Raw genomic sequence first — 23,375 nt, 5'->3', positions numbered from 1 at the left:
TGTTTCTGTCCCAACTAAAGAAAAAAAAACCTCAACTACCTACAGCTTTTCTTTTTTCCTGGTCAGACAGCATCTGCGATATTATGTTCAGTTTTGAATAAGCTGCAGAATATCCTGAGGATAGTGGATAGGACAGCATGGGGTCTGGAGACCATGCCATGTGAGAATAAACTGAAAGAACTGTACATACTGCTTAGGCAGTATATGGTTAGACATTAAACCCACGGACAGCTATTAGACTGTGGCCTGCTTGGAAACAGGGGTCATAACTAGGAGGAGCAGGTAGTGCTGCAAAGAAGATCTTAGGCAGTTCTTAAGTTCTTAACCTAAGTCTGCGCACTTCAAAAAAAATGGAAATATCGTGATGCCTTTCAATATAATTGATTCCTTTTGTAGTCCTATGTATTTCATTTTATGCATTTAAAAAAAGGATTCTTAGGAGTCCACAGGCTTCACCAGACACTTACAGAAGGGTGCACTACACAAAAAAAGACTAAGAACGCTTGTCTTAGAGATATGTAAGGAAAAACTTCCTAAGTCAGAACTGTCCAGAAGTGGAACGAGTTGCCTTGGGAAGCAGTGCGGTCGTGAGTTGTATCCGATGGTCCCGGGGTTGCTTCCCGCTCAGGTTCTATGATTCGAAGGCGATTCTGGGCTGAGCGGTTGGAAGGACGGTGGGTGTGGGGATAGGCACCCCTTCTCCTCCCTGCTCCGCAGCTCCTACGGTAGAGGCAGGCTGGGGGGGTGGCTGGCCTCCTCCAAGGGGAGTCAGTTTGGGGACACAGTGGAAATGGGAGTTTGACTGCCTGGGACCCAGAGGGGAGGTGGGAGGACCAGGGTGGGGTAGAGGGGAGAGATTCTGGCTCCGCCAGGAGCAGAGATGAGGAAGAAGTGATAATAACAATCTCCAGGCAAAGTAGCAAGCCAGGATGAAGCAGAGGAGGCGGGATTGAGGCAGAGGGAGGGGTGTAGCTGAGCTAAGCCAGGGGGTGTGGCTAAAGCCGAGGCCGAAGTCCAATAGAACTGGGGGGCGTGGCTAATGAGGAATGGGGAAGAACAAAAGGGGAGGGGTGGGGCTTAGGCTTAGGATGAGCACAAGGAGGCGTGGCTGATGCCGAAGTAGGGGAAGAGCAGACAGGAAGGGGGCGGGGCAAAGCGGAGGCGGACGCGTGGCAGTTCAGAAGAGGGGGCGGGGCTGAGAGGGGATGGGGCGGGGCTAATCCCAAGGGGGAGAGGCGGGGCTAGGACGTGATTGAGGCTGCGGGAGGAATAGCGGGGTCTGGCCCGCGCTGTTTCCGGCTGGTGGGCGAGGCTCCCGGAACCGGCCCGGCTCAGTTACCTTCGGGTCCCAGCCGTCGGGCGAGCTCCTCTGGGACCGGAGGCGCGGCCGCCGGCGCCACCATGCTGCTGCCAGTTTTCACTCTGAAGCTGCGCCACAAAATCAGCCCCCGCATGGTGGCCGTGGGTCGCTACGACGGGACCCACACGTGCCTGGCGGCCGCCACCCAAGCCGGCAAGGTAAAGGGGTCCAGGCTCCCGCGGGCCCACGGCGGCCTCTGCCCCCTGCTCCTCCCCTCGGCGTCTCTCCCCGCCCTATCCTCCCCAGCCAGGGTTGCCAGGCAACCACCGCCACCGTCGTGTGGAGCTGAAGGGCCCTTCCTATTGTAATTATTAATAATTATCCCCCACTGCTTCCCCCACCGTATGTATGTGATTATATAATACCTGATATATGTCATTATATAATGCCTGCATATATTACATAATGCGCACATATAAATAATATATCATGACTTGAATACTTGTGGGATTCAAGATTTCCACCTTGTGGGTGTTCAGCGTAGGGGAAAGAACCTTAGAGTCAGAGGATCTGGCTTTGAGTACCGTCTCTGTTACTTCCAAACCGAATGACCTTGGGCAGCTTACCTGGGCCTGCAGAGTGAAGGATGAGCTCAGTGATATTCCAGATCTTTCCAGCTTGAAAACCTTTCACCTAGGTGTAGTGCCTTCACTGATATAAAACTTCATTTGGAAGAGTTGCTGTGTCCACAAATTGCTCCCCTTGCCGCTACCCTGATGCAGAACCTCCCTGACTACAGTTAGAGGGACCTCAGACAATAGACAAGCTGGTCACTGGGTCCTCCCACCAAAGCTGGAGTTTGACGTTTCAGTATTTCCTAGAGTTTTAGGATTTGGACATGGAAGGGACCTTAGAGATTGTATAGTCAGTGCGGGATCTTCATTTCCCTGAGGAAGAAACTGAGGCCCAGAGAAGTGATTTGTCTAAGGCTGCCTAAGTTAGAGGGGGCAGCCCAATGGATATAGCCCCGGGGCGCAGAGTCAGGAAGACTCATCTTTCTTAGTTTAAGTCAAAACAGACACCTACTGGCTCTCTGACTCTGGGCAAGTCACTTAACACTTTTTGACTTAGTTTCCTCTTCTGTAAAATGAGCTGGAGAAGGAAATGTGAAACTGCGCCAGCATCTTTGCCAAGAAAACCCGAAAAAGAGTCATGAAGAATTGGACGCAACTGAAAAATTACTAAAACAGCACCACCACACAGGTCAGAAGTGGCTGAGCCAGGATCTGACCAGGTCCACTAATTCCTAATTCCAAGTCCAGCACTTTTTCTACTGTACCATACTGCCTGCAGGTATCAATTCAAGTCAGTATAATTCAGTTGAATTAAATTAGTATTTATTAAGTACCTCCAGTGTGACAGGCACTGTGTATCAGTTATATAGCACAAAAACTAGGCATGACCATTGTTGTTGAAAACAAGGCTATAAAGCACTAAAGTCCTGTTTGATATATATATATATTTTAAGGGACATTGTTTGCATTTGCATCTTTGGAAGTCATTTGCATAATTCTTTAAAAAGAAATCTCTCCAAAAATCTTTTTATATCTAGTATGTTGTCTCAGTCTTCTAACATGTGATGTTGCCAGATCAGGGACTGTTGTCATCCTCATTTTGTGGATGAGGAAATTTAAGTCAGGAGACAGTGAAATGACTTGGCTACAGTCACAAAATAAGTTAAATGGTAGAGAAGGCACTGAAATCTAGATCTTAACTTTTGGACTTCTGACATGACTGTGTGCTAGGGATCAAATAAGATAAACTGAGAGACAAAAATGAAAAGTCTCTGACCTCAAGTACTGACATTTCTGAGGGAAATGGAGAAAAAAATAGCATGTAAATGTATAAATGCAGAGAAATAGGAGGTGGTATATATATACGTATATGTGTACACACATGTACATACACACATACATATGTATATACACACAAATGTATGTGTGTATGTTTAATATGTATATATGTGTATACATACATATGTGTGTGTATACACACACACACACACACACACAAAGTACCAACAGTTAGGGAAATCAGGAAAGGTTTCCTTAGGGAGAGAGAAGGCAATAAGCATTTATATAGCTCCTACTGTGTGCCAGTCACTATGCTAAGTGCTTTTTACTGTGAAGTAGGTGTTCTTATCCCCATTTTGTGGTTGGGGCAAACAGAGGCTAAGTGACTTGCCCAGGGTCACATAGTAAGTATCTGAGGCTGGATTTGAACTGAGTTCTTCCTGGCTCCAGGCTTAGCGCTCTATCCACTTCACCACCAACTGCCTCTGTGGGAAATGATACTTGAGCTAAGACTTGTAGATTACTGGAGATTTGAAGAAGCAGAGTTGAAAGGAAGGGAGGTAGGAGGTGGAATATTAGTTATGGAAAGCAGTGAGTAGGCCAGTTTGGGTGACGTGTAACATCACAGGGAATAATGTGAGATGTTTGGAAAGATAGAACGTGGTATAATGGATAGGGCACTGGACTTTGAGTGAAGATCTGGCTTCTTCTCTTGCCTCAGATACTTACTATGTGACCTTGGGTAAGTCATTTAACCTCACCTATAAAATGAAGTGCTTACACTTGCTGGCCTCTAAGGCTCTTTCAGCCATAAAACTGATTTTTCAGTCCCCAAACAGAGGAATTTATATTTCATCTCAGAAGCAGTAGAGAGCCACTGAAATTTCTTGAGCAGAGGAATGACATGGATAGGACTGCGCTCTAGAAATAGCAGTTTTGTGACTTTAGGTAGTGGATAGATTGTATCTAGTGAGACCAGTTATGAGGCTGTTGCAGTAGTCCATGTGAGAAGTGATGAGACCCTGGGCAAAAGTGATGGTCCTGTGAGTAGGAAGAAGTGTATGGACAGGAAGTATGCTGGTGGGATAGAGTCAACAAGATTTGACAGTGGATGTGATATTGGGGGTGAGGGAAATGGAAGAATTAAGGGTGATTCCAAGGTTGCAAACCTGAGCAACTTGGGAGGATTGTGGTTCTCAAGAAATTAATGAGTAATTTGTTTGGGAAGGACAGTTAATGAGTTCAATTTTGGACACATTGAGTTTGAGATAACATTATGGGACCAGAACTCAGGATTTGCTTAAGATACCAATCTTTGAGAAAAAAATGTTGCTTTAGGCCTGACTCTCAGGCCTTGAATATTTTCAGCAATCACTTTTGCCAAATAACTGGTTAACTCTTCAGTTAGTCAAAATGTGAAGCATCCAATCAGAACTGACTTAAACCATAACCCTAATGATAAAGCAAACTAATTTGGATTGCTGAGTTTTAATTCTTTTTCAGGTAGCAGGGATATAATTTCTTGGTAGAGATCTGACTTTGGAGTTCTGTTTTTGATTACACCTTTGTTCCTTGGAAGATATATCAGAAAAATTTAAATAAATAGATGTTTCTAAGCTTTCTGTCTGTTTGAATGGCCAGAAACAGTTCTATTTCAAAGCCAGAGTAAATAAATAGAGTCATTCAATTCAGTTAAAGATTTAGTAAATGCCTACTGTGTCTTAGAAGAACTTGTAAAGCATTGCTAGGGAATGAAAATGGCTTTTTCTTTTTATCCTTTTTAATATATTTTTATTTATTTCATTAAATATTTCCCAATTATATGTAAAAAAACTTAACATTTATTTTCTTTAAAAATTTTGAGTTCTAAATTGTCTTCTTCCTTTCTACCCCTCCCCTTTCCTTGAGAAGGTAAACAATTTGATGAAATTGGATTGTTTTCTAATGATTGTCTCATTTCCCAAAAGCATCATCAAAGCAATTTTCAAACTACTAAGTTTGATATGGGGAGGGGAGGGATATGGAAAAACTGGAGGACTCACAACAGTGTTGACACAGAACCATAGAATTTAGTGCTTTCTGGAACTTTAAAATGAAATTGTTTGAAAAAAGCATTGATTAAGCCCTTACTAGATGCTAACCACTATGCTAAGCATTGGGAATAAAAATAGAAATGGAATAATGAGACAGTTCCTATTCTCAAAGAGCTCACATTCTAACTGGGAGGAGACAGAATGTATAGGAAAGTTTCGCAGTATGGCAGTTGAAACAGCCTGCTAGTCCTTACTGTTGAAAATGCACATATATAATAAATAGTTATTGAATTCAGTTCATTTCTAGGATTCTGTAGATTCTGCTGCATTCAATTTTGAGATTCCATAGACATCATCTGATCCATTTATCTCATGTTTTAAATGAAGGAATAGATTCCCAGAGAGATGAAATGACTTGCCCAAAGCCGAATAACTACTAAGTGACAGAACCAGGGTTTGAATCTAGGGTCCTGTGAGGTATCATCTTGTTGACATCTTGCTAATCTCTTCTACTCCACTCTCAATTGGACCCAGCCTTGATCTGGACACTAATGTTAGTGAATGCCTCTAAGTTAGACACATTTGTTTGTAGAAGTGAATCAAGACTAGGCAGAACCTAGTTTGATTCTCTGGTTTTAAATGTTACTCTTATTCTAAGTAGTTATGCTTCTGACCAAAACGAATTTCCAATTAGGATATACTAGGAAAATCTTCATTTTCTTGCCCTTTCAATTTAATTTGCTCCTATTCTTGGGCCTTTTGAGGTATACAGCAATCTGGTGGCTAGAACTATTGGCTAATTACCTTTTTGCTTTTTAGGAAATATTGCATGATAATAATAGCTCTTAAAAATACCTGCCATTTTCAAAGGTTTCTAATATCAGATGCTTTTTGGATATTGGCACCTCATCTTACATATAATGCATCATACATACAATGATCAACCTTGATGGCTACTGATTTTATTTCTCTAATCAGCCATCAGTATCTGGTGGTGGGTAGCATTGGCCACCTAAGAGAGTCAAAACAGTTGAAGAGCCCCTGCACCTGATGTATAGTGGAAAGAGAAGTTAGTTGGAGATTTGATTTAAGTAACATTCCCCAGTTTTGCCACTAATTAGCTATGTAGCTCTGAGCAAGTCATTTAACATTTTTGGGTCCCAATGTTCTTTTCTGCAAAATTAGGAGATTTGACTAGATGACCTCTAAGATTCTTCCAGCTTTAATATTCTATGGTTAATTCTTAAATTCCCCACAATTATCTGTAAGTCAGATGGACACACAGAATTTGTTACAGAGAAAACTGGAATATGGTGCATGTGCAGATGCAGAGAGTGATGATAAAGAACCCATTAGAAGTCTGTTGTTGCATAACTAAAATTTTTTACATTGGATCAAAAGAGCTATCCTCGTTAAATTTTTGGGGTAGTCAATTACCTCTGCAGTCCGAGAGGGGAGAGGCAATTTCCGTAATTGCATTCTGCTCTGCTTTGGGTACATGTCCTTTCAGTAGTCATTTCAGTCACTCAAGATCTCAGAATAGACTAGAGTTTTCAGAAGTAGGGAGTGAGTGTAAGACCCTTTGGGCCTGGAGGGAGTGAAGAAATGACCAAAAGTATTGGATGTTTTCTAATATAACTATATCTCCTTGTTTCAATAAAAACAAAGTTCAAATTGAAAGCCACAAAAATGAAACTAACATTCATACCAACAGATAATGGATGCATTTTAGTGATTATTTGACACGCATAGGAACAAAGTAAAATCTGAGTTGCTATGTATTGCATCTCAAAGTTAGAAAGATCTACCATTGTCATTGTTAGTTCATTTTAGGCTTGTGACACAAATGAGTTGTATTATTGTACTGCTTCCTACATTTAAGTATGTAAACTGAGAGTTAATATTTCCGTGAAAGTTGAAAGTATTATAATAGTGTCACTCGTTTTGTTAAGGACAATATAAATTATTTTCCAAAAGACTCACAACTTAAGAAGAAGAATGAAAATGGTAGAAATAATTGTTTGAATTTTTAGCAATTAAATTTAAATTTAGTTGTCATAAATTTTTATTGTCCCAGATATTTAAAAAGAAAAACATCTCTTTTGAAGAAGAAATACATAACTTATTTGAAGAGAAAACCTGATGGAGTGAGTGAAACTTGTACAAAAAAAAGAGATAAAAAGAAAATGAAATACTGAAAATATGACACACTGTATTTGTCACTGGTTTTGATAGAAAGGAAAACCCCAGTGTTTGCTTTTGGCTACCTCAACTGCAGAAAGAACTGAAACCTAATAAACTGAGATGACATCTTAAAAGTGTACATGCAGAATATGTTGTCAAAACCAAATAAAATTAGATGTTTTAGCAGGCAAAAATAAACTAAAAAAATAAACCACAGTATCTATAACATAAAAGAGATTACTTATATCATTTAACTTTGTACAGAGTTGCTAAGTGTAAAAAAGCCTTTTTTTAGAAAAAAATACTACGTGCTCATGTTCACGACTCTGAAATTCTTTTATCTGACACAGTCTGCTGTCATTACACCTCTCCCTCTTCTTTGTAATCGCAAACCCAGTTCTTCACCCTCACTGTAACCTCCAATCCCTCTGCCTAACAAGCTTGTTTCCTAGTATATCACCCTTCACGGGCTATGGTCTCCTTCCTTGCTCATCTAGACCCATTAGTGAAGCAGTTCAACTCTACCCTGTCCTCTTTTTTCTTAAAAAACACTTCATCTGCCCTTTCCCCCTCCCCCTCAGAATGGACACATATCATCTCCCCACATATAAATGTAAACAGTTTGTATTTCTTTATTCCTGTATCATTGTTCATTCATGTTTACCTTTTTATGTCTTTCTTCACTCCTGAGTTTGAACATTGAAGTTTCTTCACAGCTCTGGGCTTTTTATCAGGGATGCTTAGATATCCTCTGTTTCCTTAAATGCCTTATAGGTTGGGCAGTGAGACCCTGCTCTGTCTCTGGGGTCTGAGCCACTGTGCTGCAACTGGCTTCTGCACTTACTCTTTTCTTGGTATACTGTCCAGGGCCTCCCTACGTGGAAACATCAGCCAGTGTGCAGGTCCCATTCTCACTCTGCCCTGGGTCTGTTACCCACAGCTGGGTAGCAGGTAACAAAGCCAAAAAACAACCTACCCATCACAATATTATTATGATTATTCTTTTATGTAACAAAAATGAAAATTGTAAATAATCTTATCAACAAAAATCTGTATTTATTACATTATTTCCATGTGTTTAAGATTGTTATACAATTATAATAAATTAGTTTTACTTGAGTAAAATGCACACTAAGAAAATTATTTACATAGATTGCTTAGGAAAAATGTGGAAGCAGCAACAAGTTTTTTCCCTAAAAACAAAGGGCATCACTAAAATTTGGAAACCACTGGTATAACTTAAAGACTTATGGTTGGAGACTAAATTATAACTTAAATGCTTGACATCAAAGACTTATTCTAGAGTAGTATCTTTGGGGGGGCGGGGATAGCTGGAAAGAGAAGAATAGGAACTAATTCTTGAATTTGGGGCCTAGGGAGTTTTAAAAAATTTGATTAAAAAGTTGCCTCCAACCGCTTGACTTGAGAATTCTGAAATTTGCCCTGTCACCATGAGACTAACAAAACATAAAGACTAGGAAACTTAGGTTTGGGATTTATTCTACTTGGTCCGAAGACTGATCCAGTCCTGGGAGCTTCATTCTATGTTCTAGTCTGAGCAGGGGTACTTTAGCTTAGTTTATTCCAAATTGAATAGTCTTTACTTCTTTAGTGAAGTTTTTTCCTGAAACTTAGATCCCTGGGACCACCACACTAATTGTCAGGGATCTTTTGAGACAAGAACAGAATTCAAGTTGTGAAGAATATAGACAGCTCTTCAGAAGGACCTAAATAATACTGTGCATTTTTCATTTCCTTAGGTGCAAGGACAGGATCATAGTAATCATTGTTGTGGCCTAGTCTGGGCATCTTCTTTGTCCAGTACCAATTAATGTGAACTCGTGATGTGTGTACACATTAAGTAGCAGGGAATGAACTCAGAGAAGTCTTATCCTATCCTGTGGCTCCTAATTACCATTACCAGGAATAACAAATCTCACATTCTTTGCACGCCAGTAGTAGATGCAAGCATAATGATCTCCATTTCCCCTCATGCTTTCCTCATAATCAGTAAGGTTATTTATTTTGCTTGTATATATTTTGCATATATTTATGTCTATATAGTTGTTTTTCTCCAATAGAACGTCAGCTTCTTGAGGCTGAAAACTGTGATTTTTGTCTTTGTGTCCGCACGCAGTGCCAGGCACGAAGAAGGAACTTAATAAATGCTTGTTGATGGATTGATTATCTGACAGTCTTGGAGAAAAATTCTTTAAAATGTGTAGAAACATTTATGTTAAGATTTTTTTTTTTAGATTAGAATTATTAGCACCTACTTAGAAGTTCCTTAATTATGCCACATAATAAGATTTACCTCATTATCAATCGATCCCCTTTTCTCTGCAGAGGGTATAGTTTCTATTTCTAAAAGGATCATTTGGTATAACTTTTGTATGTGGCACCATAATTAGTTATTTGTAGAATATATTTGGTAAAGGTGGATCCAAACATTTTCCCCCTTCTTCTAAACAATGCTGTTGAGAATTTATTAAGTTATCTACTTAGTTTATAATCTTAAAAATAATTTGGCTTGAAATTATAATAAGCAGAAAATTTCTCTTATTTGAATATTGATAGTAAACCAGTTTTTTGAATTGAATCGTATGATTTATTTTCTAAGTTATTAGTTTTACATGCATTAACAGAATCTAAGTATTGAAAGTCTTTATGAAATTATCCTTGGTTAGTTATGTTCCACAACCAGTATTCCCTTTTTATCAGTTAAAAAATTTTTTGGTGTTAATTTCTTATTGTTGGACTATGCCAGTGAATTCAGTGATATAGAGAATTCTTGGTAAGGCTATTCCTTCCACTATTGCAAATTGACAACTGCTCTGAATTTATATTTTTAAAGAGCTGCCTGGGACACTGCGAAGTTGTGACTTGGCCAAGATTACACAGCCTATATTTACCAGACTCAGGACTTGAATCCTGGTCTTCATGACTGATGCCATTTCTTCATGCACTAAATCATGACACCCTTCATAACTTAGTGCTAATCTCTTTAATAATTTAGAATGATAGGATTGAGATAGAAGTAGAAGGGACCTCGGAAGTCATCTGATCTAACTTTCTCCTTTTACAGATGAGAATATCAAGGTTGAGAGAGGTTAAAATGACTTGTTAAAGTTCACAAGTTAGTTACATTGATTGAAATTGTAGAATTGGTTGCCCTTGGGTAAAACATTTATTTCTTTATCTCACTGACATTGGCTATGAAAGTCTTCAGGAAGTTAATAGAATTTTTATGGCTCTGAGATATCCCAGTTGGTTAAGATATTTTAAGGGTTAAAAGATTAATTTGTAGATTCCTAGATCAAAGAACTACAGAAGGGCTTATTATCTGATCTTTTGGAATATGCATTTTTCTTAGAAGCTAAGAGTGCATAGTTGTATATAAGGCTAATTAATATTGGTATTCTGGCATCTGGGATGCTTGGACTGCTGGTGTCTTGCATGTCAGTTATACTAGTAAGCAACAACAGAAGTGTATTTATTGATAGTGTCTTAGGGAACCAATAGCCACTGGTACGTATAACATTTGGAGGCAACTCAGTGGATACAGTGCTGTCCCTGGAGTCAGGAAGACCTGAGTTCAGATCTAGCCTCAAACACTTACTAGCTGTATGAACTTGGGCAAGTCACTTAATCTCTGTTTCCTTTAATCTGTTGGAGAAGGAAATGGCAAACCACTCCAGTATCTTTGCTAAGAAAACACCATGGATCATATTGTTCATGGGATCACAGACACGAATAAATGACTGAACAGCAACATCAAATAAAGCATTGGTTGTGACTCAGAGTTATCTGTCTTGTCATTCTGCATTATGCTTAATTTGTGAACTTGGTAGGTCGTTAAAGAGAAAGGCTCCATTTTATGAATATCATATTTATTACTTATATAGAATGGTTAGGATTGTTAGCTATTTATTATATATATATGTATATATTGGTATTTGGTGAAATAATATGTAATTGGTGTTTTTTTTTGTAGGTTTTTATTCATAATCCTCATGCACGCAGCCAGCACCTGCATACACCTCGTCTTTTCCAGAGCCCCCTCGATGCAGACGTTTCCCTTCTCAACATTAACCAGGCAGTCAGCTGTCTTACAGCAGGCATACTGAACCCTGAACTAGGATATGATTGTCTTTTGGTGGGAACCCAGACTAATCTTTTGGCCTATGATGTTTACAACAACTCAGATTTATTTTACAGAGAGGCAAGTAGTTTATGCATGTCACTTTTTATAAATCATAGACTGACAAAATTCTCATTTGTTGCACCCATTCCCTCTTTCATAATCATGTGAATAATGAAAGCAGAAAATACCGACAGCAGCGAAAATGGTAGCTCACACTCAGTGAGGAAGGAAACAGTGAAAGTATGAAAAGCAGGCCCAAGAATTCAAAAAGCCTACAGTTCTCAAATGTTAGGGCCAGCAGTCCTAGAGGCCCTGGGTAGCAACTCCATAGTACTTTGATACCTTGTTACTTTAAGGATCATGATGTCATCGATGTGAATACTCCCTTCACCTATCAGGTGCTGACCCTTCTCCATACCTTACTGGATAGTATTCATGACTTGCTATTTTTGATGAATTAATCACCCTGACACAAATTTGGTGATGATCTTCCAACTTAACTAGGGTGGTCCTTGGACAACAGGCATGTAGTCTTGTACTTGAAGTTATCCAACCTGGTTGGATTTACATGTTCTGTGTTGGCAGAATATTCTAGAACTCAGGATCATTTTCATATCATAATGAAGTATTGAAGGAGGACTTGAGTGGAAGCTTGTTGTCATATAAGAATTAAAGACCCTGATATATCAAGGAAAGGTTAAATCTTGTCCTTTGTATTCTGTTTAAAAGGCAGGGTTATTATGCACAATACATTTTAGAAAAATTTCCATCCAAAATGGTTAAAAAAAATTTTTAGTGAGCAAAATGATAAAGTCAGCAGTCTAGAATGATTTATTTTCCAGGGGTTCTAATGGCCAAGGCTTTACTGTAGCAACCTGTTAACAGAGCTAAGAGAATAGAGGACCATAATCCTGGTGCTGTCTTAGACTTGAGTAAGCCACTTATTTTCTCTGTCCCAGATTTCCCTCTTGGCAATCCTGATCTACATCTAATGCTGTGACCTGCTATTTATTAAAGATTATTAGATAATTTGGGGGCTGTAGATACAAAATAATGCAGATTTAAATGTTGGTGCCTCGTTAAATGGGAGTCATTTTTCTTTTTATTTAGGTTACAGATGGGGCAAATGCAATAGTACTTGGGACATTGGGAGATATTCCATCACCTCTTGCGATTATTGGTGGAAACTGTGCTCTTCAGGGCTTTGATTATGAAGGAAATGATCTATTTTGGACGGTATGAAGCTAAAAAAGTTCCCTTTGTATACCTGTAAGAATTTGAAATTTTGATAAATTTTTAAATTTGATAAATTTTGGCCTTCCTTATGATGTTCTTTAAATATTTCATGATTTGTTGGGCTTGTTAGTGCACATCTCTAAGCCCAGCTACTGGAGAGGTTGAGGCTAGAGAAGTTTTTGGGCTCAGAAATTCAGAATTGCAATGGGCTAAATCAATCTGGTGTCCACACCAAGGTCAGCATCAGTATGGTGAGGTCCTGTGAGTGGGGCAACCAGCATCACTGGCCAAAACTCTTATGCTGCTCATCAGTGATAGAGTTAGAGCTGTGAGTATGAGGGGGACAATAGGGAGAACTAGTTTTTATACATACGTATGCATATATATATATCTGTCTGTCCTTCTGTCTCTCCGTCTATTGTGTGATCTTGTAATAACAACATTGATCTAAGCCAGAAACTTGAGTTTTGGTCCTGCCTCTTCTCTGACCCTTGACTACCTGTGTGGACATAGGCAAGTCACTTATGATCTCTGAGCCTCAATTTCTTCATCTGCAAAATGGGACTAATAGTACTTGTAGTGCCCACCTCACAGGGTAGCTTTGAAAACCAAATGAGCGAATGTATGGGAAGTCCTTTGTGAACCTTAACATTTTTATAAAAATATCAGTTGCTTACCATCATTGTATGCATTGACCTGTGGAGTGACTCCAAGCCTGGTTACAATTATATTTGTTGTTATCTGCATAGGAAAAGAGTCTGATTACTACCCTATAGCTCTTTATTAAATCCTCTTATTTCTCTGTATGGCAAAAATAGATGTACTAAATGGAAAAAAGGAAGATGTAATGATTCTTGGTTTTATTTGAGAACCAAATATTGATTTTATTTTAGGTTACTGGAGACAATGTTCATTCCTTAGCATTGTGCGACTTTGATGGTGATGGGAAGAAAGAGGTATGTAAGGAAAGAAATTCTTCTTCTGTGTGTCCAGCTGAAAAATTTTCTTATGCAGTGATATTAATGTTGAAAGATGACTGTTATATTTCTAAAACTTTTTGTTACTCTGTTAATAGGTAATAGGCCCCATTTGACTTTCTTCTCTATTCTGATCAATTAGATACCTCATTTGTATAACTGTTTTTTAGATCTGGCTTATGTTGTTTTGAAATACAGGATTAATGTCTAGGGTCTAAAAGTTAAATGAACCCCAAACACAGGGTTTCATAATATGTTTCTGATACCTTAGAAACTAAATTAGTGGGTATTCTTAGTTTTGACCAATTTTCAGTTTTCCTTTAAATCTTTTGTCCCTCAATTTTGAGAAAAAAGAATTAAGGTGTATTGGGAGCCTTTTAATAGTATATGTAGAAGAACATCTTAGTGCTTGAATATTGACCCTTCAAACTTGTCCATGGTTGGTGAGCTCTGGCTTTGGACACAGGGATCCCATCTATAGGATGCCGCTGACAAATGAAAGGAGCTGATGATGGAACATTTGTGGGTGCATATTATGAGTATGCAACCAGGCTTTCCTTATTCTGCACTTGACAGGATAGCTTAGGTGGGCTCTTCTATTCACATTTCAGGCCTTGAATTAGAGATGAAGGTATTTCACGTCAGATAGTGTGTATGTGTGTATCTTAGATGGAAGGAATGCCCTACAAAGTGCTATCATAATTTTACTACGTATCTACTATAACCTTTACTTATTTACTGGAAGAATTGAGTAAGCGTATTCTTTTTATTTTAGCTTCTTGTTGGGTCTGAGGATTTTGACATCAGAGTTTTTAAAGAAGATGAGATTGTGGCAGAAATGGCAGAAACAGAGGTAAGAGAGAGCCTAAAAAAACAAGTCAGTGTTATTTCACAATTAGCCTGAAACAGATAGGCATAGCAAAGTCTGTTATGGCTTTAGGATGAGCTGTGCTCTTCATTACAGAGAAATGATGATGTAAGAAACCTATTTAAATTGTTTGCTGCATAAATGAAGGAAAGCAGAAATAAGGAGCGTACCTGAACAAATGTTGAGAATTTCTTCTGGGTTTGTGGTAATATGATAATGAGATAGAACGAATTCTCAGTGTGAGCTTTTAATTTAGGGATGAGAAGCAGCAGTGGGTTACCCATCACTGGATTTCTTCAAGTGGAGGCTGGATGACAATTTCTTGTAAATATTGTCAAGAAGTTCAGTAGGTGCCCAGGGGCCAGACTCTGCTTCCTTCAGTTCCTCAGGGGGCCAGAGTCCAGGCCCCAGGCACAGCCAGAATGTCTAGACCCTTGCTTCTTTGTCCAGAGGTGAGAGGGGAAGAGCATGACCAGAACTCCAAGACAGGGGAACCCTAGAAGATAGGCTTATGCCTTTCTCATAGCCGCAGGGGCCACAGAGCCCAGGCCAAGGTTGAATTAGATGACCTCAGAGTTCTCTTCCATCTCAGAGTCTGTAAAAGGTTGACCAAAGTAAAAAGATAGTACTAAAAAAATTGATAAGAAACTAATAGGCATTGTTGTATATGCATATTCTATAGGGCACACCAGACTTGGAGTCCTATCTCAGAATGGTTATGTGACTGGAAAAGTTCCTTCACCTCACTGTGCCTTAGGTTCCTCATCTATACAATGAGGGGGTTGAACTTGATGAGTTTTTAAGTCCCTTTACCTCTAAATTGATGAGTCTATGGATTTTAATGTGAGATTCTGGTGAAAGTGAGATCCAGTTTGTTGAAATGTGGATTCTGTAGAAATGTTGCAGTCTACAGGGCCATTTCCCCTCTTTTTTAGTAAGGTTTATTGCTGGTCCAGTTGTTGTTAGCATTTCCCACTCAGAAGAATCATAATTCATTTGGCAGATGAGCAGTGCTAAAAATTGCCAAAGAGTTCCCTGAGCAAATCTGCTATCTGACATTAGTGTTCTATGTTCAGAGTAAAGTGAAGTGGGTGGTTTAGCAAAAATGATGTAGGTGGAAAGGAAGTTATATAATGTAAAGAACAGATCATGATTTCTTCATTTATTTTTACATTAGAGTTAGAATTAGAAAGTAAAACTTCAGGATCATATGATGCTAATATTAAGGTTAAAGTTTTAACTTAAAGGGACAATTCAGCTTAGCTCTAAGAGATACTGTCTTTTTATAGATGATTTCTTTGCAGTAATATATACGTATATGATATATGCATGCTGAATATAACATTGTACATTTTGTTTCTCACTTTAAAGAACATTTCGATGTATTTTTTAAAGAAATAACTAAGTGTAGTATTTCTCACATGCATAAAAGTTAGATTTTAAAATTTGGGATTGCTGTAAGGTAATCTTTATTTATTAGGGATTATTAGAAATCAATAGCTTAGAAAAACCTTTGAGTATGTATAATATATTGTCCATATTATAAAACTTGCTACTTATGCATTTGGTTAGTACTTCTTTTTTAATTTCATCATTTTCACTTCATAATTTGCCAAAACTTTTTCAGCTTACTATTGCTATAAGGACAAAATTTTGTAAATTTATATTTAAATCTGATCAGCTACTTTTGAAGTAGAAATACACTGAAGTAGAAATTCAAGTCTAATTTTAAAAGAAATGTAACAAAACATGCAATTTTGTGCCTTTGTTTTGTATTAAATAGAATTTCAGTGATAAATGTGATGTGGTTCTTTTGTCTATACTTTTTATAGACGATTACTTCTCTTTGTCCAATGTATGGCAGTCGTTTTGGATACGCTCTTTCTAACGGCACAGTTGGTGTTTACGACAAAACAGCACGATATTGGAGAATTAAAGTTAGTATGATTCAACCTCTGATGTTCTGCAACTTTGTACTTTGTATTGAGAGTTGCACTAATTGTTTCTTTCTTTTCTTTAGTCTAAGAATCATGCAGTGAGCATTCATGCATTTGACCTGAACTCTGATGGAGTATGCGAACTAATCACTGGTTGGTCTAATGGCAAAGTAAGTTTAAAACAGAATTTAATTATTCAGTATAATTTCCCAAAACTTACTGGTTAAGAACCAGAACACACAGCCCCTTCAAGAGACATGTGTGATATGTAAACATAAGTTGAGTAGCATGCTGTTTCAAGTTTAGCTGAATGGGGACTTTGAACAAATTGGCTAAATGAGAGGTCATATCTAAGCCCAGCTCCCCACCTTCATCTAAAAATAGCAGGAAAGACACCAAATCTGAAATAACAAGAAATAGTAAGAAAGCATAGAAAGAAAGTTATCTGAAAAATGACATGACAGAAAAAACAAAAATTAATAGACATTGAAGATCAAATTCCAAGACAATATATAAATAATAAGATAAAGAAATCAATTTGAAAATTCCTAATGAAAGGGGAAGTACGATGGCATCTAGTATGAGGACAAAATGATAGGTAAAAATAGTTAACATAAAATATTTCAGAAGAGCAAAAGGAGAAGAAAAATAAAGATGGAAATTAAGATAAATAGAGATCTCAAAAGAAATGAAAAAGACTAACAAGTGAGTAGGTGATTTGGAGCAGAACTGTCAAACTCATGGCCAGGATGCAACTGATAGAACTCGCAAGTGCACCAAACCAGATTAAAATGTAATTGGGAAATGCTTAACCAAATAAATTAAAATACAATGGAACAGATAAATGTTACTTTGTGGTTTTCCAAGTCCATATCCACAGTAATCCTCTCCTATATGAGTTTGATACCACTGATTTGGAGCAAACAATGGAGAATCTTCCCCAGATAGTAAGTAAACTTAAAAAGAGATTGGCAAATTGGGAACTAAAAAAAAAATGCAAAGATGAAAGAAGAATGGATAGAACAAAATTAAAAGAACACATGAGATATTTATATGACAAGGAAACTGACCTTAAAGTCAGAATATATAGAGAGAATCCAAATATTCAATTCAATTCACTTTTATTTAGCAAGCATTTATTAAACACTGCATGACAGGCATAGGCTAGACTTTGGGAATACAAACACAAAAATGAAACAACACTTGACCTCAAGGAGCTTACATTCTGCTGAGGGGAGGGGGGAAGAATATACATGGAAAATTAAATAAAATATGAATAAACCAACTCCCTTGAGAGGTGGGGAGAGAGAATCAGGGTAACTTTCCTACAAGAAGTAGATCCTAGGTCTTCCAGAAAAACAAGATGAAATAAAATGCCTAAATACTATATTTTAGTGAATCACAAAAGAAAACTGCCTAGAAATGTTAGAAACAGAGGTCAAAGGCTAGATTGATTGAATCCCCAAGACAGTAACAGAAAGAAAAATTAAGTTTAATCCACCAGTAAATATCACTAAGTTTTAGAGCCTCAGCATTAAATAACAAATATTACAGACATGTAAGAAAAAGACTTTCACATATCTAGGAAAAAGAGTATATGTTGCACAAGACTCCTCCTTGTGTATGAGAAATAAAAGAAAAAGTGAAATGTGATATTTGGAAAGCAGAGATTAGCTAGCCTACCAAAAAATAAACTCTTAAAAGTTAAGCTGATTGATTCATCAAAGCAAAATTTTGTATACCAAATAAAATAGAGGAATTTGAGTCGTTTATTCAATCCCTTTTGAACTCAAACATAAGAAAGGTAAACCATTTAAGTTAGCAACAAAAGAGTAAGAATTTTAAAAATTAACTGATTTTTTTGTTTATATATCACATTTATTTCTGAATACGTCCTTTCCCTTACTTCTTTACCCACCCATTCTTTTCTTTGTGAAAAAACAATTTTTTAAAGAAAAAAAGCAATTTAACAAAAGTTAACCAACACATTGACCTCAAGACTAAGAAACTAAATCATTGTTTATATGCTTCTAGGGCTCAAGTAGGCTATTTGAAAAACAAAAAACCTCAAACCTTGTTGGATTTTGTATTGAGAAGTTCTCCTTAATAGATAAAGAAGATACTATACTAAGTTCTTTTAATGAGATAAATATTATCTTGGTAACCATACCAGGGAGAGATAAAGCAGAGGAAAGCTGTAGATCAGTATTACCTTTGAATCTTGATGCAATAAAATAAAATAGGATTTGAATGTATGAAAATATTCAAAAAGCATTCATTATGACAAGTTGGATCTTTACTAGGGATAAAAGGATAGTTCAATCTTTAGGAAACAATTAGCATAATTAGTCTTTCAAATAGCCATTTATGTTATTTTTACGTACTTACATCAAGAGATAATGAAAATGTCTTTAACAAAACAGTGTTCATACATTCATTTGAAAGACGTTTGAAAACCATATAAATATTAGGACTTATTATGATCAAAAGTATTTAACATCAAGAACTAGCATTATTTGTGGTAAGGGCAATACTAGAAAATTTTTCACAAAGTTCAGGGGAATGTAAGATGAAAGCCTCCTTTCTCACTGTTACTTGACACAACAATCAATAAGCATCTATTAAGTGCTTACTATGTGCCAGGCTTGGCACCAGGTGCTAAGCATTACAGATATAAAGACAAAAGTGAGAGAATTCCTGTTTTTGAAAAGCTTGCAGTCTAGTAATACCAGTAATGGAAGTGACAGCCATAGAAATAATATAAGAGAAAAATAAAAGGAATATTGACAAAGAGAAAATAGAATTATTTACGGTTGTAGGTAATGTGATGTTTAATTAGAAAATCTTATGGAATTAGTGAAGAAACTAGTTGAAATGATTAATAGCTTAGCAAAGAATCCAAAATAAATACACAAATATCATCAGGACTTATGTATATTATGAACAAAAACCAGGAGAGAGTAATAGAAAGAGAAATTATATTAAAAATGGTTACAGAATATATAAAATATCTGGAGTTAAAAGACAACTATCCAATGTTTTGGTTTTTTTTAACAGAAATCAAGGAAGCCAAATAGGATAAATAATTGGAGAGAGATTCATTATTCATTCTGGGTCATGCCAGTACAATAAAAAATGGTGATACTGCCTAAAGTAATAGACAATTTTAATCACATACCAATTAAGCTACAAAAGTCACTTTGTAGAACTAGATTAAAAAATTCATGTTAATTCAGACAAGTCAAGAGTTTCAAGGGTACTTTTGGGGAGGGAGGAGGAAAAAATGAATTAATGAGACTTAGCAATGCTAACTTTAAACAGTAATTGGCAAAACTAATTAGTACTGGTTAAACATAGAAACATTGATCATTGGAACAATATAGATAAGCAATACAAATTATGAGGAGAGGAATTTCCTTTTGAACCACTACTGATAAGGCTAGAAAGTAGTTTGGGAGAAAATAGGTGTTGGCCAGCATAGCATATTATGTAGCAGCATGGTTCCAAATAGATAAGCAATCTAAATATAAAAATTCACATCCTAAAAAATTAAATGAGAATAGAAAGAGCTACTTTTTACAACTGTAAATGATAAATGATAATGAAGGGATAGTTGTGTTGTTGTTGTTGTGTTCATATGAATAAAGGGATAGAATAAGGCAAGCAATGAATTAGGGAAAAAAACCAGAACTTCTTTTGCATCAAGAAGACACACACAGTGTATTGGTAATTGAGATGACTATATATGATTGTCATTTTCCTTAGTCTTTCCCCCCAAAAACTATCTATTTACACAGATATCCACTATTCTTTCCTCCTGCTCTCTTCCCCACTTTTAATCAGCAAAATAAAAGAAAAACAAAACCTCATAACAAATATATTTAGTCCAATAAAACAAATTTTCACATTGGCCATGTCCAAATTCACTTTGCATGTCAAATTGACTACCTCTCTGGCTGGAGGTGGGCAGTGTGTTTCATCTTCAGTCCTCTGAGGTTTATCACCACATTAATCAGGGTTCCAAAGTGTTTCAAAGTTGTTTTTCTATACAGTGTTGTCATTTAATAAATTGTTCTCCTAGTTCTACTCACTTTATTCTGTATTAATTCATAGAAATCTTCTCAGTTCCCTCTAAAACTGTCTATTTTATGGCACAATAATATTTGTTACACTCCTTTACTACATTTTTTTAGCCATTCCCCAATGGGGGTTATTACCTTAGTTTTTTGGTTTTGGCTGCTATGAAAAGAGCTGCTGTAAATATTTTTATGCAGTTGGTTCCTTTTTCTCTTTACTTGATCTTTTTGGGATGTAGTGACTGAGTCATAGGGTATGTATAATTTAGTATATTTTGGGGCATAATTCCAAATTATTTTCCAGAATGGCGATATAACTTTACAGTGCTACCAGTAGTATGCCTGTTTTCCTGTAGTCTCTTCTACATTTCTCACTTTCCATTTTTTGTTACCTTTGCCAAATTGACAAGTGTGAGATGGAACTTTAGGGTTGTTTTAATTTTAATTTCTCTCCATATTAGGGATTTGGAGCATTTTTCCATGTGGTTTATAGCATAGATACCTTCCTTTGAGGGGGAACTAGGTAGTGAAGTGGATAGCATGCATAGACTCATCTTCCTGAGTTCAAATCTGACCTCAGAGACATATTAACTGTGACCCTGGGCAAGTCACTTAACTGTTTGGTTTCCTCATCTGTAAAATGAGCTAGAGAAGGAGATGGCAAACTGTTTTAGTATCTTTGCCAAGAAAAGCTCAAATGGGGTCACAAAGAATGGAATGTGACTGAAAAATGACTGAACAACAACGTCATCCTCTGAAAATTGCCTGGAGAGACAGTTTTCAAAGAAGAAATGTAAACTTTTAACTACCATACAAAAAGGCTTCAAATGACTAATGATAAGAAAAACTGAACTGAAAACATCTCTGAGATTTCACCTCACATCCATCAAATTAGCAAAGATCATAAAAGATAGAAATAGTGTTGGAGTAACTGAGAAGGCAGGCATACTCTGATGTGTACATATATATATATGACATATTCATACTGACATATTGTTGGTGAAAATGAATTGTTCTAACAGCTCTTCTGGAAAAATAAATTGGAATCATGGGAGAAAAGTTACTACCCTTTGATCCAGCAGTTTCACCCCTAAGTTTATTCCCCAAGGGATGTCAATAGCAAAAAAGAGAAGATCTCATATCTATTAAAATATAACACTACTTTTTTGTAGTAGCAAAAAGTGGGAAACAATGGATACCTGTCAGTTGGAAAATACTTGTACAAATTATGGGTATGGGAATGCAGTGCAATATTATTGTACTATGAGGAATGATGAGTATGAAGAATTTAAGGAAACCAGCAACAATTGTGTGAACTGCTATAGAGTAGGGGGAGGGGGGAAGCAGACACAGGGTGCACTGTGCACAATGGCCTCAGTAATGGAGACAATAGAATCAAATCAAATACCATGGCTGAAGTTGTTTCCAGTGGTCATAGCTCCCTTCTCTTTGGTAGAGAGCTGACATGTTGGTTTATGCTCTGTCAGTTCTGATTGCTCTGTTACCTTTTTTTAAAATTAAATTATTTTATTTGTTTTCGGTGTTCTATAATCACTTCATTATATCTTAGATTTTTTCCCCTTCCTCCCCCTCCTTTCCCCTACCTCTCTCCTCCTCCCTGAGGACAGCATATAATTTTATATAGGTTCTACACATACATTGCTATTAAATACATTTTCACCTTAGTCATGTTGCACAGAAGAATTAAAATGAATGGGAGAAATCATAAAACAAAAATGTAATACAAAAGAAAATGATCTGCTTCATTCTTTGATCGAATTCCATAGTTCTTTCTCTGGATGTGGAAGGCATTTTGCCTCAAGAGTCCATTGGGAATTTTTTAAGTCCTTGCATTGCAATGAAGTACTAAGTCTACCAGAAAAATTTCTTGCACGCTGTGGCTATTGCTGTGTACAAAGTTCTCCTGGTTCTGCTCCTTTCACTCAGCATCAGTTCATATAAGTCTTTCCAGGACTTTCTGAAGTTTTCCTGTTCATCATTTCTTATAGCACTATAGTATTCTACTACATTTATATACCACAATTTATTCAGCCATTCCCCAACTGATGGGCATCCCCTTGATTTCCAGTTTTTAGCCACCACAAAGAGGGCTGCTATAAATATTTTTGTACATGTGAGACCCTTTCCCATTTTTATGATCTCTTGGGAATACAGTGCTCTGTTAACTTTTTAAAACCTTTTTTATGGAGTAGTTTTACTGTGATATAAAAACAAAATGTATTGATGGAACTTTTTATGAAAAAAAATGAAGCTTTATTCTTGGAGGGGCTACAGGAAGCCAGTTAGGTTAATATACTGCTGTTGGAGCTAGATATCTATACCCTATAACTTAGCAATTCCACTGCTTTGGATATACATATACACCAAAATATTCATTGTAGCACTTTTTTTTTTTTGTAGTTGGAAAGAACTGCAAACTATATGTGTTTATCAGTTGGGAAATGGTTAGACAAGTTATGTCATATGAATGTAGTGGGTTGTTATAAAGTCATTCAGTCATGTTTGACTCCGTGTGACCCTATGGAACTTGTCCTTGGGATTTTCTTGGCAGAGATACTAAAGTGGTTTGCCATTTCCTTCTCCAGTGTGTCTCCATTTTACAGATGAGGAACTGAGGCAAATGGGTGTTGTTAAATGACTTGCTTAGGGTTACACAGCTAGTAAGTGTGGGAGACCAAACTTGAACTTGAATCTTTCTGACTATCCACTGCACCACACTGCACAATAAAAATTATGAACATGAAGA

The 23,375-nt window shown here is 37.0% G+C and overlaps 1 protein-coding gene across 2 annotated transcripts in view; it reads left to right on the top strand.

Annotated features, from left to right (window-relative positions):
• The first annotated feature begins 1,249 nt into the window (after positions 1-1,249).
• BBS2 (Bardet-Biedl syndrome 2) overlaps positions 1,250-23,375 on the top strand; it is a 37,756-nt gene continuing 15,630 nt past the window's right edge. Inside the window, exons 1-7 of one of the 2 annotated variants that reach the window (XM_072632288.1) lie at positions 1,250-1,518; positions 11,365-11,592; positions 12,625-12,750; positions 13,644-13,706; positions 14,503-14,580; positions 16,428-16,532; positions 16,616-16,702. In XM_072632288.1, the coding sequence (XP_072488389.1) occupies positions 1,402-1,518; positions 11,365-11,592; positions 12,625-12,750; positions 13,644-13,706; positions 14,503-14,580; positions 16,428-16,532; positions 16,616-16,702 (804 nt within the window). In that variant the 5' untranslated portion in view covers positions 1,250-1,401. The remainder of the gene's footprint in view (positions 1,519-11,364; positions 11,593-12,624; positions 12,751-13,643; positions 13,707-14,502; positions 14,581-16,427; positions 16,533-16,615; positions 16,703-23,375) is intronic. The other variant, XM_072632287.1, reaches the window with a different exon arrangement.

Source organism: Notamacropus eugenii, chromosome 1 (genome assembly GCF_028372415.1).
Source record: "Notamacropus eugenii isolate mMacEug1 chromosome 1, mMacEug1.pri_v2, whole genome shotgun sequence".
In the NCBI taxonomy this organism is placed as follows: Eukaryota; Metazoa; Chordata; class Mammalia; order Diprotodontia; family Macropodidae; genus Notamacropus; species Notamacropus eugenii.
The sequence above is the reverse complement of the archived record's forward strand: the minus strand, read 5'-3'. Positions and strand labels throughout refer to the sequence as shown.